Source organism: Gopherus flavomarginatus, chromosome 19, assembly GCF_025201925.1.
Source record: "Gopherus flavomarginatus isolate rGopFla2 chromosome 19, rGopFla2.mat.asm, whole genome shotgun sequence".
NCBI classification, from domain to species: Eukaryota; Metazoa; Chordata; order Testudines; family Testudinidae; genus Gopherus; species Gopherus flavomarginatus.
Window position 1 is genome coordinate 15,060,408 of NC_066635.1, and position 15,438 is coordinate 15,075,845.

General features: G+C 43.0%; 1 protein-coding gene across 10 annotated transcripts in view; it reads right to left on the minus strand.

Annotated features, from left to right (window-relative positions):
* The window catches only part of RAP1GAP2 (RAP1 GTPase activating protein 2), a 322,912-nt gene that overhangs the window by 41,215 nt on the left and 266,259 nt on the right, over positions 1-15,438 (minus strand). For all 10 annotated transcript variants that reach the window (XM_050929146.1, XM_050929154.1, XM_050929149.1 and 7 more), the window contains 4 exons: positions 7,780-7,815; positions 5,722-5,766; positions 4,052-4,084; positions 1,655-1,864 (listed from right to left, as the gene is read on the minus strand). In XM_050929146.1, the coding sequence (XP_050785103.1) occupies positions 1,655-1,864; positions 4,052-4,084; positions 5,722-5,766; positions 7,780-7,815 (324 nt within the window). The remainder of the gene's footprint in view (positions 1-1,654; positions 1,865-4,051; positions 4,085-5,721; positions 5,767-7,779; positions 7,816-15,438) is intronic.

Consider the following 15,438-nt stretch of genomic DNA (forward strand, 5'->3'; position numbering starts at 1 on the left):
CAAATCTCACTGTTTTCACATTGTCCACAAGAAGGAAGTTACTAGATTAAACTGGGGAAGCGATCTGTAATAACTTAAGGGAAGCCACATGTAGGTTTGGTTGGGAAAGGGGTTCTCTCCTGTGAAAAAATTTGAGATTTTGAAAAAAATTAATAATCCCAAATTGGGACAAAAAGCCAAGATTTTGAATTTTGTTTACAAAATGAAATTCTGAAAAAAATTGTCATGTGGAGTGACTCAAACAATTCCATTTGAAATGATTTGTTCAGATTTTACCATTTTTTAACATATAGGCATTTCAAACAAAAAGGCATTTCAAAACCAAAAATCAAAAAACTTTCCATTTGGAAAACACTGAAACAAGACATTTTGATATTTTCAAAACAGGTTTTCCCAATTCTTTTTTCAAACCAAATTCCGTTGAAATCCATATAATTGAGCAAAAAGTTTTGGTGGAGTCGAAACGGCTTTTTCCGATGGAAAACGGTTTCCGAGTTTAGTGACAGGTGTCTCATGCTTTAGAGCACTGATCCAGGCTGGGTGACTGAGACCCTTCCCAGTACTTGCGCGAATAGCACCTTTCTTGAAATGATGGAATTCAAACTCACAACCGCGGTCCTTTGTTTGGGGTGGGGGGGAGGAGGGGACACACAATTCCAAGTTAACCCACTCCTCTGGGTTTCCCACAGTCCATCCTGTCTTCTCTCTGCCTGACTCTGCTGGATAAACTTTTCAGAAGAGGGGCTATCTTCATTTCCATATCTCATACAGCAATGAGTGCACTCTCAGCTCTTAACAGGGAAATCAGCCCAATGGCAAAATGACAGAGAGAGCTAAACAAAGGTGCAAGGGGAAGGAGTCCAGCAAGTGAAACTGCCAGAGCTCTGCAGACATGTTGTCAGGGGAAGTGCCCTTTAAGGTCCTCACCCAAATGGCTACATCTAGATAAACAGTAGTTACTAGAGATGGCTGAAAAATGAAATGAGGTTTTCCCCCAAAAATTGTGCAGGGAGGTGCACTGTAATTTAAAATGTTGATGAAAATAAATCAACGTTTTTTGACTGGCAACTAATTATCCTTCTTGAAGAAAATGTGTTGGTTATACACATAACACTGATGCCTCTGGGCAGCATCAAGGATCACATCTAGGATCTCTGGATCTTAATGTGTGAGCCTCTAGTCCAGGGGTAGGCAACCTATGGCACACGTGCCCAAGGCAGCACACAAGCTGATTTTCAGTGGCACTCACACTGCCTGGGTCCTGCCCACCAGTCCGGGGGCACTCTGCATTTTAATTTAATTTCAAATGAAGCTTTTTAAACATTTTTAAAAACCTTATTTACTTTACATACAACAGTTTCGTTATATATTATAGACTTATAAAAGAGACCTTCTAAAAACGTTAAAATGTATTACTGGCAGGCAAAACCTTAAGTTAGAGTGACTAAATGAAGACTTGGCACACCACTTCTGAAAGGTTGCCGACCCCTGCTCTAGTCTATTGCCTGAGCTAAAAGGCATTCCTCTCTTAGCTAATGCTGTAGCAGGCTCGTCAATCTCTAATTTGCCTAGCCACCATTAGAGGGGGACACAGTGCCACACTAAAGAGAGCTTACAACAGCCTGAGAAATGTAGATGCATATTGACCACTGACCTTCCCTAGAAAGTGTTTTCTGTATGCCTTGGCTTCAGCTTTGCACTCTAATTTATACCCATACGTGCTAGGGCTAAGGTTTTCCTCTTCCTCTTCAGAGATGCTGCTATCCGATGAGGTAGGCGTGCTGAGATTTTCTGGATCTTCAATCCAGTACCCTCCAAACTGGGGCAGAATGATCAAGGGATAAGAGCTTCCTTTCTCTAAAATCTGTAAAGAATTCCGATACGGTGCCGTGAGGATACAGTACGGTGCAATTGGGACTGGGTTAGCTGGGGTAAAGCACACTGAAGTCAGTGGGAGAGTTTCCCATTGGCTTCAATAGGCTTTGGATCAAGCCTTTAGAGTCTCCCATCACCATTAAGGAGAAACAGAGGAGTCAAGAGCTCAGTAATGCCAACCCCAAAATCATGAGTCAGGCTCCCAAATTGACGAGATTGGCTTAAAAATAATGATTTTATTTTTAAATAATAAATTTGGGGTGCTTTTTACTGGCCTTCTGAGCCTTTAAAAGGTACTTGAGTCACATTTTCAAGATTTTCTGTGCAACGAAAAGGGCTAGAAAACAACATACTCTTCTTTTCCTTTAGAATCGCAGCTTTCATTTAATCAAGTGTCTCCACGATTTGAGGCTTTAAGAAACACACCAAACATCACGAGATTCATCTCATTGTCTCTCGATATTGTTATTTTCATGCTGACCGCAAAAGCTGGGAAACAATCGTTTGTGTTCCAACCACTTGCAGATAAGTTCATTAGCAACTAACCAACACAGGTAGGGCCAAATCCTGGGGTCTTCATTCACCGCTTGCTCACTCTTAACTCAGGAAGAACTCTCATTGACTTTACTGTGAGTTTTCCTGAGTAACAACAGACCGAAGGTGCATCTACCTCTGCAGTAGAAGTTGGACTCATTCTCAGCTGTCATGGGCCCTTAATGCTTATCACACCATCTCATTGCTTAAAAGATGGAAAAGGAGGGTGGTCCAAGGTGTGCTAGCCACTAGGCATAAAAATCAAATAGCCAGCCACATGCTTGTCAAATCAGCATGAGCAATACTTCCTAGTCTTGCAGGAATCAATTGATAAGCCTGACATTGTACTTCTCTCACTGCCGCTGATCAATAGCAGTACAACCATAGGGTCTGGGAGAGTAACCAGATTGCAAGTGAAATGTTCTAGAGTAAAAGCACCAAGTTAACAGCATTACCTTTGTTTCAGGTTATTTTGGGCGTGGAGGAAAGCATAAAACACTCATCACCAATAGTGGTTCTCCAACCGGAGCAGGATCATGCCTTTAAAGTCAGTTACACTGTCTCCAGTGGTGGTGCAGGATCAGGCCCTAAATGAATCCCTTCATAACGACTTATGTTTATATAGTTCCTTTCACCCAGGCTGATCCCAAAGCACTTTGCTAACAGATCAGGCAAACTATTTTCTGAAATGCAGTCCCTATCTGGTGTGGAACGAGTTAAGCAAAAAATTCAGTGACGAACAGCGCAGGAACAATGACTTACGTTTATAGAGTGTCTTTCATCCCAAAGGATCCAAAAGTGTGTTACAGACTGAATATCAGCATATAGAATCATTTCATACACCACTGAATTGCAGCCACCTCTGGGTTGCTATGTAGCAGCAGTTTAGCAGCATGCAGCAACGGAGTGCAACAGTTCAAGACAGACAAGGCTCAGGTGTGAGCTGCCTTGTGTGTTTATGCAAGGGAGCAAAGGGGTGTAAGGCCCCCTTGTTCCCTGGTGCAAATAAACTCACATCACGGCTACTCCCCATCTTGTGATGATGGGCAGGGTGTGGGCTCCCCTTTGCTTCCCTTCTGCCCCCCACAATATGTTGGCTAGCACAGCTGAGCCAGTGTGGAAGAGGGAGCAATCTGCACCAGTAATCTGCAGGACTCCCGCAACCCCCAGGAAACGGGGAAATAAGACACTCGATAGACCTCTCCAGAGGAAGAATCAGTCCCTAGTCTGTTCCTAAGGTAGCCCAGGTACATGTTGCCCCTTACTCAGGTCTGGTGATATCTCCATGATCTGACAAATATCACATCGACCTGGAACTGCTGGAGGAATTTAGGTACATGAAATACAATTCCCCACAATGCAACTGATCCAGGACAGGACACTGTGCTTGTTATTTATTCTCCTCATTTATGAAAAATGTGTTGTAGCCTCTAGGCTCATATACAAAACCAATTACAAAACCACAGAGCTCAGCCCTAGAGACAACCACCATTATTCTAGAGAACAAATGGCATTTTAATAAGCAGCGTGGTCAGGATCTTGGTTTCACAGCTCATCCATAAGGCAGAAAAGAATCCCTACAAATAACTTTCATTAACATTTTGAAAAAGGCAAACATCCAAACATGCTTTAATGCACCTACCTCATCAATGCTGGGGTATGGGATGTAATCTTCCTACAAAAGATCAAAACACCACCGAAATGATTGCTTGTTCTCCATTAGGCATTTATTACATCCTTACCCACTTCCATTTAATACAAACATTTTTAACCCGCCCTTTTGTACAAAGAGTAAAAGTATGTTTTAACGTTCCCCGTGCTGTGCGCTTTGTAAACACAAATTTATCCTCACAACACCCTTGTGAAATAGGAAATTGACAGATGGGGAAACTAAGCCATGGAGCATTCTTACCCCTGGTCAAACAGAAAGGGCCAGCTGATATGATCTGTCTGTAAATGGCCAGTAAAGAATTCACCTTGTGGAGGGAAAATTGCTAGTGTAAACCCAGGTGGGAGGAGGGATGGTCCAATGGTTAGGACTCAGGAGACCCCAGCTCAATTTCCTGTTCTGCCACAGACCTCCTGTGTAACATGAGGCAAGTCACTTTGTGTCTCTGTGGTTCAGTTCCCCATATCCAATACGAAGGTACTTCCTCCCTTACAGCAGTTTACCACAGGGACTGAACTAGTTTTAAAACCAGTCCTGCATTACTACAAAGACAGGGTAGGTGACTTTTCCATTCCTCCTGTGATTCTCTGTTTCAAAATGCCCCAGTGCATAAGGACATAACGGAACCATTTTCCTGTTCAGTTACCAACATAAGCTTCTCAACAACGCGATTAAAAGACAAACCATTTTAAACAGCTGACTGCAGAAAGCCAGACAGGTCTGAGACCTAAGGCTGGATTAGGGACCTACATGCACATCTATTTAATCTTTGCAATCCAGTTAATCCCATGTCTTCAGATAACATTGAAATCCTTTAGTTTTTTTCAGACAGGGCTTGTCTACACTACCAAGTTTTGTTGACAAAACTTATGTCGACACCCAAACATCGACAAACCAAAAATCGCCAAAGGGTGTCCACACTTGCTCCCTCTGTCAACAGATCATGTCCACATTGTATCCCACAGTGCAGTGTTGTGGGAAGGAAGAGACTGCTGGGCATCTTGGGATTCTCTCCGAGTTCTCCCACAGGCCCCTCAGCGAGCAGCATTATGAATGGCTCTGTGAGCTCTCCACGCTGAGGAATGGCAAAACAGCACAACAGACTCTTCTCCTCCCTCTGCAGCAGCGGTCTGCCAGCCGCTGTGTCCCTAGTGCCGGGCAGAACAGGAGCATTCCAAAGATTGGGGAACAAACAAAGAGCCAAAGGGAGCAGCACACAGATACTTCCCGGAGCTTTGAAAGGGGAGAAGCAAATGCCTGCAGAGCAGCCAAGATCAAAACACTGAGCAGAGCAATCAAGGCAGGCATCGTGGGATACTGGCGGAAGCGAGCTCTGTGGATAAAACGATCATCGGTGTCTACACTGGCTCTTTGTCAACAATAAAGGAGGGGGGAGACAAAAGTCTCTCGTAGGGGTGGAAGTTTTTTGTCACCAAAACTGGGTGTTTTTTGCGACAAGAGTCCCATTGTGGTGTGTACGCTCTTGCTGTTTTGTCGCCAAAAGGCAGTTCTTGGTGAGCAAACTTGGTAGTGTAGACAAGGCCTCATTGTCTTTACCAACATTCCCTGAACTCCCTAGTTCTAGAAACAGAAAATTATTTTGAGAGTTCTGCACAATGAGCAACATCCATCCCAAAACCAACCTTATTTTTCTGGCTTCCGGTTCTCTGGTCTTCAGGTTTTGGTGCCTGTTTTAAATGAATAATAATCATCATAAATTCAATAATTAAGATGTTTGCTATGGCATGGAAGAAAAAAAACAATGATATTGCATTGCAGTGGAATCTCTCTTAAATGACCACTCTGAGGGCTGTCTACACTTGGAGTGCTACAGCAGTATTCCATCCTGTCAGTGTACGTAATCCATCCCATCAGCACAGGTAATCCACCTCCCTGAGAGGCAGTAGCTAAGTCGACAAGAATTCTTCCATTGACCTAATGCTGTCTACACTGGGATTTAGGTCAGTTTAACTATGTCACCCAGGAGTGTGGATTTTACACACCACTAGGTAATGTTGCTAAATCAACCTAATTCTAGTGTAGACCAGTCCTCACTGACCAACAAGGTTATCCTAGGCCCCCTACCATGGTTTTTTCCTTGACCTGCTAACATCTGTGAAAACTATAAATTGCCTTGTCCACACAGGGATTTTACCATGTTAGTTTCCACACGCTGGCTAACAACTTGTAACAACTAGAGCGGAGTGAAATTTTTTGCCAAAAAATTTAGATTCAGCTACACCAGAATGTTTTATGAATTCATGTCAGTTTTGCCACACCGTTTTGGGCAAAGAACACCTAAAATAAATTGTGGGGGCAAAAACAAAATATTTTGCTCCAACATTTTGTAAACAAAATGGTTTTTTTAAAAAAAAAAAAAAAAGGAAAGGAAATTTTGAAACAAGAAGTCATTTTGAACTGAAAAATTGAAACAATCCAAAAGTGTTAGAAGTGCTTGAAATCGCACTGAAACTTTTCATTTTGGGTCAAAAAAAAGTTTTTGACCAAACACGATTATTTTGTTACTTTTCAATTCACCACATTTAAACACACATACCTTCTAAGGCCATGGATCCACACTACGAGTGAAGGGTGTGGTTCCCCTGCTCCTGTACATATCCTCAAGCTAGCGTGAGTATAAATAGTGGTGTAGCCACGGTAGCACAAGTAGTGACAGCGGACGCATGGGTAAGCCATGCTGAGTACAAACTCACCTGACACCAGTGGTATGTACACAGCTCAGCTGTGCTGCTGCTGCCGCTGCCAATACTCGTGCCACTATGGCCTCACTGCTATTTATGTTCTCCCTAACTCGGTGAGAGCTAGCAGGAGTGTGTATACACAAGCCAGGGAATCATGCCCTTAGTTTGTAGTGTAGCCACAGCCAATGAGGTAAATTAGGAAAATGTCATGCCATGTGCAGTAAAATGGATCAAGCCACTTTGTTTACTTTGCATTACACAGCCAACCGTAGATTGCTGCTGTTACATGCCACTGAAATACCAAGACCTAAATATCAAGACACTGAGCATTTTCAGGGAAACACTGCAAAACACACTGCAAAGTGCTATGGCCCCGATTCATCCAGGCACTTTAAATTTGACATCAGGGAGACTACCCATATGCTTGAAGCCACGTACCTGTTTTAAAGGACCTCGGTTTTACTGAATCAGGGCCGTGTTGCCTAACAGTGTCCCAGCACAATATATGCCTTGTGTTGTCTGACTGCTCAAACTGTGAGGCGACAAGCACATTGATTCTAAATCTTACGCACCTGAAAACAATTGGCGTACATTTCAGGTTGCATGTGTCGGTGTCTGCTGAAACCCTAGAAAGACTCAGAGCTGGGGAGGTGCTTTCAAAGAATTTTTCAACAATGACATGGGTCTAAGGGATTAAGATCTACTGCTGTTCACCAAGACCCTTCTGGGAAGTTATACATTTTTATCTGATTTTTTTATACTCAGATTTAGTACCAAAGCATCCTCTGACCAGTTTAGACTGAGACAATATTATTTTGAATGACACAGTGATGTGGAATATATTTGTGTATCGTAAGATCACCCTGCCATGTTAAAATCACATACTGCTTTGTGAACTTGCTATCCACACAGCATCTGTTTATTGTCATTCTGTACAGTTTTCCCAAGGAGAAATAATGCATGAATGGGGTGCTGGACCACATCTGTCATGCTACTCACCTGCATTTTTTCCAGCATTTCAAAGAACTCTGCAGACTGAAAAACAAATGAAAGATAAATCACTTGCCTGTTTGGAATACAAATGAGGTCAACTTTCACAATTCAGATCTGGAGATGGATTTCAAACATCCCCCCAGCTTTCGATCCAGGGTTCTGGTTCTGACCCATCTCCAGGTTCAACAGGGCCAAAGAGGAGAAAAGTGATTCCCTGAGGGTTTTATAAAGAGCAATTAATTTACATCAGATATTAATGTTAGATCTTTTCTTTTACAAGTGTGACAATAAAAAAAATTAATATCCTCGTAAAAATTAAGTAACTGGAGTAGGTGGCTACCATTAGTGATGGTAACCCATGAAATCTTCATATCCACATAGTAATAGTCTATCGTTTGCACTCTGTAGTGCCTACAATCTGAGGATCTCAAAGCATTTTACAGGACCACAGAATGATAGAGATGACTTCTTGAGATCCCTTCCAGCCAGACATTAAGTCCAGCGGCCTGTATTGAGGCAGGGCCATGTAAATCAAGTTTGCCAACATCGATAGTTAAATCTAACAACAGACATGCAAGGCAGCGCACACACACACTTAAGCAGATCTGACTTTCCACAGTAATGGATCAGTGGGTCACATACCCCTTGTCAGAGGACAGGCCAAAGAGACATGTAACTTAGCAGGTAACTATGTCTATGTGCAGTGGACACAGAGATGCTGTAGGGCCAAAGGGGAGATTTTTCTTCCTTGGGTTCAGTCTCACCTCTCTCATGGGATTCTGTGCGAACCTCTTGAATAAAGAGGTCTCTTCCTCTTCCCTCCTTCCCTCTTCCCCCACCCCACCATGCACAGCATAAGCTATTCCCATAACCCACAGAACTAATCAGCTGATTGCTTAGGAGAAAGATTTGATAAAACAGCTGTTATCCAGCTGTGATATATGCTGTGATGATTTCACAGCACCAGCACTTGCCATACTTTTGCATTGCAGTCTGTCTAGAAACACACAACCTGGTATTTTAATCTTCTTCAGTGGAAACAGGAACTATGTTTGATTACAACATCACGTACTGGGGCATAAAGACCCTATTCGGCTAGTTAACGCTCACTCCCCGTGCAGAGAATCAACCACTGGTATGAACCCTCGTTGCTAAAACAGCCATGGAGCCCAGGTACGAGACCCCCAGTCAACATGAATTACTGTATCCCAAGTGAATGTCAGAGGACTGAGTACCAGGGAGTCTCAGGGTTGGACTGATCAAAGCCAGAGAAAACCTGGCCGTAAGAATCCTTTGAGATTTTCTTTGGTTAACTCCAGCTGCAGAAAACTCCTTTTTCCTTCCAGGCATGTGGCTTGAGACCCAAACCCGGGGTGTGTTTGTCCTCTACCCAGCTGTAGGCATTCTCAACCTGTCAGACCCACTGGAGTTTCTTCAGAAGAGTGCTCAGACATGATAGACATGAGTACAAGACAGGTAGGCAGGTAGACAGTCCAACAGAGAGAAATTCTGAGCCCTCTCTGTTTCAATGAAGTGGTACCTTGCGTACTGTTTATCAGATTCATGTCAACGAAGCCAGCCAAATCAATTTGAGCTTAGATATATTCAGCTCCAAGACTGATTCCAAAGAGCTTCCCCAAGGTCAAGTTACCCTCTTATACGTAAATTATTTACTCCCTTCAATATCACTAAATACATGAGATTAGCAGTAAGTGACCAAATGCATCTGTGACGGGTTGCCCCCTCACATACACTCTGGGCTGCCACCTGATGTTACTGGGGTCCCACTCAGCCCACTTGTTCCACCAGCTTCCTCACCTTGTCCTGCTGTACCAGGCCCTGAAGCCTCCTCTAGCACAGTGGTTCTCACCCAGGGGTCCAGGGCCCACTGGGGGGTCATGAGCAGGTTTCAGGGGGCCACCAAAATAAGCCAGAGAGCAAGGCCAGTGTTAGACCCACTGGAGCCTGGGGCTGAAGCCGAAGCCCAGGCCCCACCACCCTGGGCTGAAACCAAAGCCTGAGCAACTTAGCTTTGCTGAGCCCCCGCAACATGGGGCCCCAGGCAATTGCCCTGCTTGCTACCCCGTAATGCTACCCGTGGCTTTTAATCTACTGGATATGCAAAAAAAAGAGTTGTGGTGGCACAGGTGGGCCGTGGAGTTCTTATAGCATGTTGGAGGGGGCCTCAGAAAGAAAAAGCTTGAGAACCCCTCTTCTAGCACACACACAGGTATGGACACACCCAGCTGCAAAAAGACATGGACACTGACATTAGCTCTGCTAGGGGACTGCCTGCCACTCAAGTGCACACCCCTTCTGGGGTGCAAACCCAAACCCACAATTGTTTTGTCTTGTGCTGCACAGAGAACTGTACAGTGTGGAGGGAGATATGCACAGCTTGTCTCTCCCCCTCCCCTCTTTATGAATGGCACAAACTGGTTTAGAGAAAACCTAAACAAGTTTATAACTACAAAGGCCAGATTTTAAGTGATTATAAGGGAAAGCAAACAGATCAAAGTAAATGACTGACCAAATAAAGAAAACATGCAAACTAAGCTTAATACACTATAGAAACTGGCTGCAAGTAATAATTTCTCACCCAAAATGTTGTTTTAAGCAGGTTGCAGTGTTTCTTGAAGACAAACGGCTCTTGCTTGCAGCTTAGAACTCCAGATATTCCTTTCACAGGCCAGACACCTTCGAGCCTAGGTCCAGTCCTTTCTTCCCCAGATCAGTCTGAGGTATTTTAGCAGCCATCTTGGGCAGGGATTCAGTGAGGAACCAACCCTGATTAACTCACTTCCCTGCCTTATATAGGATTTACATTTGGCTGGAATCCTTTGTTTCCCAGCTTGATCCCCACCCCCTAGTGGAAAAATGCTAGCAGTCCAAGATGGAGTCCAATACCAGGTGACATGATCACATGACCCTGTTGTGTCAAAGTAGCCATAAATCCTCAGGAAGACTTCACAGGGAGATTAGCATCTTCAAAGTCTTATTGTTCTCGCTAATGGTGCACTGACTAACTAGCCAGACTGATTGAACTTTAGCTGGTGGGCATTCCCCAGGTGCAAACACTTTTGTAATTGATACATAGTCCATATTCCTAACTTCAGACACAAACATGATACATGCATACAAATAGGATAATCATATTCAATAAATCATCTCCTTTCCGATGATATCTCACAAGATCCATCTTGCATAAAATACATCTTAGCTATGCCATATTCATATCATAACAATCTCTCCTACGAAGAAAATGGGGCGTAGTGTCACAGCATCAAATACACCCCACCCTGCCTACTCTGTCTTTCCTTGTTTATTGTGATACGGCTACTTCCCTTCAACTTTCTCCTGAAATTCATTTCTCCCTATTACAGGTACTCGTCAAATAAAAACACTGAAAGTACTGTACTTGGCTCCCACAGAAAATGCCAGAACAAGAGTCAAAATAAGGCGGCAGGTTGAGAACTTACCCATCCTTATGACAAAGTGAATATAGTGAACATGACCAATCCATTAGCAGGTTAATAACAATCAGCTAGAATAGCAGCCACTTTTGCATGACTCAGAGTTTGCTTTTCATTGGTGCAATATAATATTTCAAATGACAATCACCCCTTGTTCAACTAAACTATAAATTAATTTGTTGTCTCAGTTACCCCGTCCCAGTTTATGTTGAGTTTTACTATGGCTTTTAAGCTATTTTTTCTTATAGCACTACCAGTATTACCAACCTAGTGTTCAAAAATCATGACATTAGCTTAAAAAAATCATGAGATTGTAAAAAATAGGTGTTTGGGGTTCTTTTTATTTGCCTTCTGGGTTTTACACATTTAGAGTTCACATTTTTAAGTGTTTCTCCACAATCAAGGGAAATAGAAACTGACAAAAACAAAAACACAGAACTGAGATTCTCACATGACCACACAGGGGCTAGGGCTTTAAGAAAAAAATGAAACTTTACAGGAATTTGGCACATTGTAAGCCAAAGAAAAGGACAATATGCCAGCACGCCACTAGTGTTTGCAAAGTGGCCATTTGTTCTCAGAAATCAGGCAGAAAAACAGCTGGCTAGCTACTCAGTTTGTATATACAAATCTGAATGTATGAAATTTGCACATAACATTTTCAAACTGAGCTCACAAGACCTTACTCCCCTTGTAGGAGGTGATCTTTAAACAACGATAAATAAAAAGAAACAAAGCCAATTAAGATCCATCAGAATCACCGAGATTGACATGCAGACTTAGAAACTACAAATGAAAACAGTTTCAAACAGAACACCTACAAACCATTTCCTTGCAAGATACAAGTCCAGGATTCTGCATTTCACTGGCGACAGCTGAGGACAACCTTAACACCCTGAGCAATGCAAGGACTGCTGTGAACGCAGCTCCCTGAAGTAGTTTAGCTGGCATGGTTTTACGGATAACTGTCTACTTGGCAAATGATCTAAGGAGACCAATGAGTTTGGGACTTTTAATCAAAGTCCCACAAGGCCCCTCACAAAAAGGGCTCGACATCAAGTGCTTCACTGCCCCAATCCTACAATTGAAAGTGTGCAGGCAAGCTGCTCTGCCTTCCCAGAGACCCATTTACTTCACTGGGGCTGCGTGTGTGCATAGCCGGCTGCTCAGGCACTGAAGTCACCATTTGTTAAAGTTACCCATTTTTCAGTCTGACTTTATGGTCCAGATAATCACTCCAGCTGTTGCAGGAGAAAAACAGATGCAATTCCCCTCCCTTCACACACCCTGGCACTCTGATCTGAGCAGAAAGTGTGTCTTTGTACGTTTGGAAAGTGCCTAGCACACAGTGTGTGCTGCTGGAGTACAGAGACACAAATAATGACAGTGATTCAGTTCACCTTTAAACTCAAGGGGCAAAACCATAATAGTTTCTTGATTTTACCAACTTCCCCCCCCGCCACACACACACAATCTTATAACTTAAAAGAAGCTCCTTTTTAATATATATTATATGTATTATCCCATTCACAGAATAGCGTTAGAGGCTCCAAAGGTACATCACACTGGGAAAACGGGACAGAGAGGGCTGAGACAACTATTCCAGCCTTTCAGTCAGCTCTACCTGTTGGCTGGTGAAAGCCTCCAAGGAGATGGATGGATTTCACCTCTAAAAAACTCACCTCTGCATCTCATATGCACCCCCCAGGGTTACTTTGGCTTTATGGGTATATCTGCACTGCACACCAAGCCTGGGCTCTGACTCGGGTTTGAGCCCAACCCCCTCAGCCACACACAAATCAGTTTGACTTGGGTCAGGAAGTGCTCAGGACCTGGGTCCTAGGAGCCCACAGGCGAATACAGGCATGACATTAGTGGCAAGATTTCAGCAAGCCAGCCAAGCTAAACTAGATTAACGCATCACTTTGTGAATTTTCAGTCATTTGTCATTTCAGTTCAGATCTTTTGATCAAACAATTCCAGGGTAATTCAACTGAATGCTCAGTTACCCCTAACCCACCTCCACTCCCCATAGGGACCTAGCCATCCTTTGTCTAAAAATAGAGACAGGCTACTCATCTGCCCAAAACATGTTAGTTAAATATTGGGACACATCCATTAAACAAACATGTGTCTTTTCCAGAATTAAGCAGAGGAGGAAGCATGCTACCAAAGCAGCTTCTCTCCACCCCCCCAGTCTTCTTCATTCCTTTGTTTGCTCACAATAGACAAAGGCCAGAAAACAGCTTGAGCTCAGGTGGCCAGTTACAAGAGGTGTGGGCTAATGGCTATAGAGCTGAGAGAAGGCAGGGGCAACGAGAAGATACTACAGGTCAAAGAAGGATAATGTGGAAGATGGGATTAGCAGCCATGATTCTGCTCGCTACTCATTAATGGCTCGAAGAGGCCCCCTAAGACTGGGGAGCACCATGTTGGAGAGAATGGCACTTATGGCAGCTTTTCAGCAGAGACTGCAGTAAATATCCAGTTTTCCAATAATAAAACAAAAGAGTTTTTGTCTAAAAAAGAAAAATCAGAGCGAGGAAAAGAAAGCAGGCAAATTTTGTATGATCCTTTGGAGAAAACATTTGCCAGAGGACAATTTTCACTATAATAGCAGCATAGAGGTTGCTTTAATTTACTCCAGGCTGCGAAGATAACAAGAAGCTATTAGCACCGCCAAGGAATGGACCAACTTAGGCAAGGCTGGGTTTGCCCCGCTTTTTCCAGTGCTGCACTGTCAGAGTGGCAAAAGTGTCCCCAGAAGCCATCTTATCAAAGAGTCCAACATCCACACTTGGTGAATGTTGGGTGCTGAGCACTTCTGAAAATCTGGCTCCTATGGTGGCTATTTTTGAGAGTCTGGTCCCACATCACCTCTGTGTCAATGGAGGTGGCATGACCCAATCTGAGCCAATTAGAACAGGTTTAGGGCCAGAATAGTGGCAATGTACTACAAAGCAGCCAATGCCGTGTTGCAAGATCTGGCCCACTCTTTAAAATGGTGCTCTAGCACAGAGTATAATTTAAAAAAAAAAAAAAAGAAAAAAAAAGAATTTATCTAAAAAAAAATTCAAGTGGACAGTATGCCTGTAGCTCTTAGATATCTCTGCATCCTTAAGCCTGATCATATTATAGCACAAATAAAATCTTCCTATCTTTGATGTTATAGTTAAAACAAATATACTTTTGTGACTCTTATCAGCATGTAACACTGTCCGCTGTAGTTTTAACTTTAGCAGCACAGGAAGTCTATACTTCCCCAATTCTTGTGCAACTAGTGTTCCAAAACTGAAGCTACCGTATGTCCCTCTTAAAAGCCTACTGAAAGCAAAATGCCACAGTGGAAACTAATCTCCATTATTAGCACAGACAAGCCAGACTAGTCTAGTAACTTGCACTAGTAATAGGTTTATAAATGCAAAATGCACAAAATGAAAATCTTTTAGTCCATAGCTTGCTCTCTTTCACTTGTAGATCAAAACTCTCCCACAGTTAAACACTGTTCAAGCTAAACTCCAATACCATAGAAAAGGTAAAGAACGCAGAGAGTTAATTTTTACATTTTATTAGGAAAACACAGTTATTCTTTTCTCTCAGCATTAGACAATCTGCGAACTGTTTATAGCCATATCGGCTACTGCTCACTAATTATTTAACTCCCATATTACACACACAGGTAAGGTTTTAGTCAACACGTACCATGGATTCTGAACAATTTAATGAAGAAAAATGTAATTAGCAAATGCCCAGTTTGAAACTCTCCTTGTAAATGACAGCCAGAAGAGGTGCTACACGCTGGGAAACAGCAGCTAATGATCCCACATGGTACGCACTGGGGCATGTAGCCAGTGCATCCGTCTTAGTACCCATCTCCCCCTTTTCAGTGCAACACTTACCAAAAAGTTCCTTAAGAAATCCATCATCTTCTCAACATTCCTCTCCTTGCAACGTCAGGGAAAACTTACACATTGAAAGCTGCTGCTGCTGCTGAACTTCCTTATTGTGATCAAATAAGGAGCTCCTGAAGTTTGATGCCAGCCTGTTCATCCATGCAGAACTCTCTCAAATCCGTCCCCTCCCTTTGTTAATGTTTCTCCAAGCAAGAGACATGACCGGACTGTTGTTTTGTGTGTTAAAGGGTGGGTCAATTCAGAAGGCAATGTGCCCAAAACAGGTTGTGCAGGAAGCA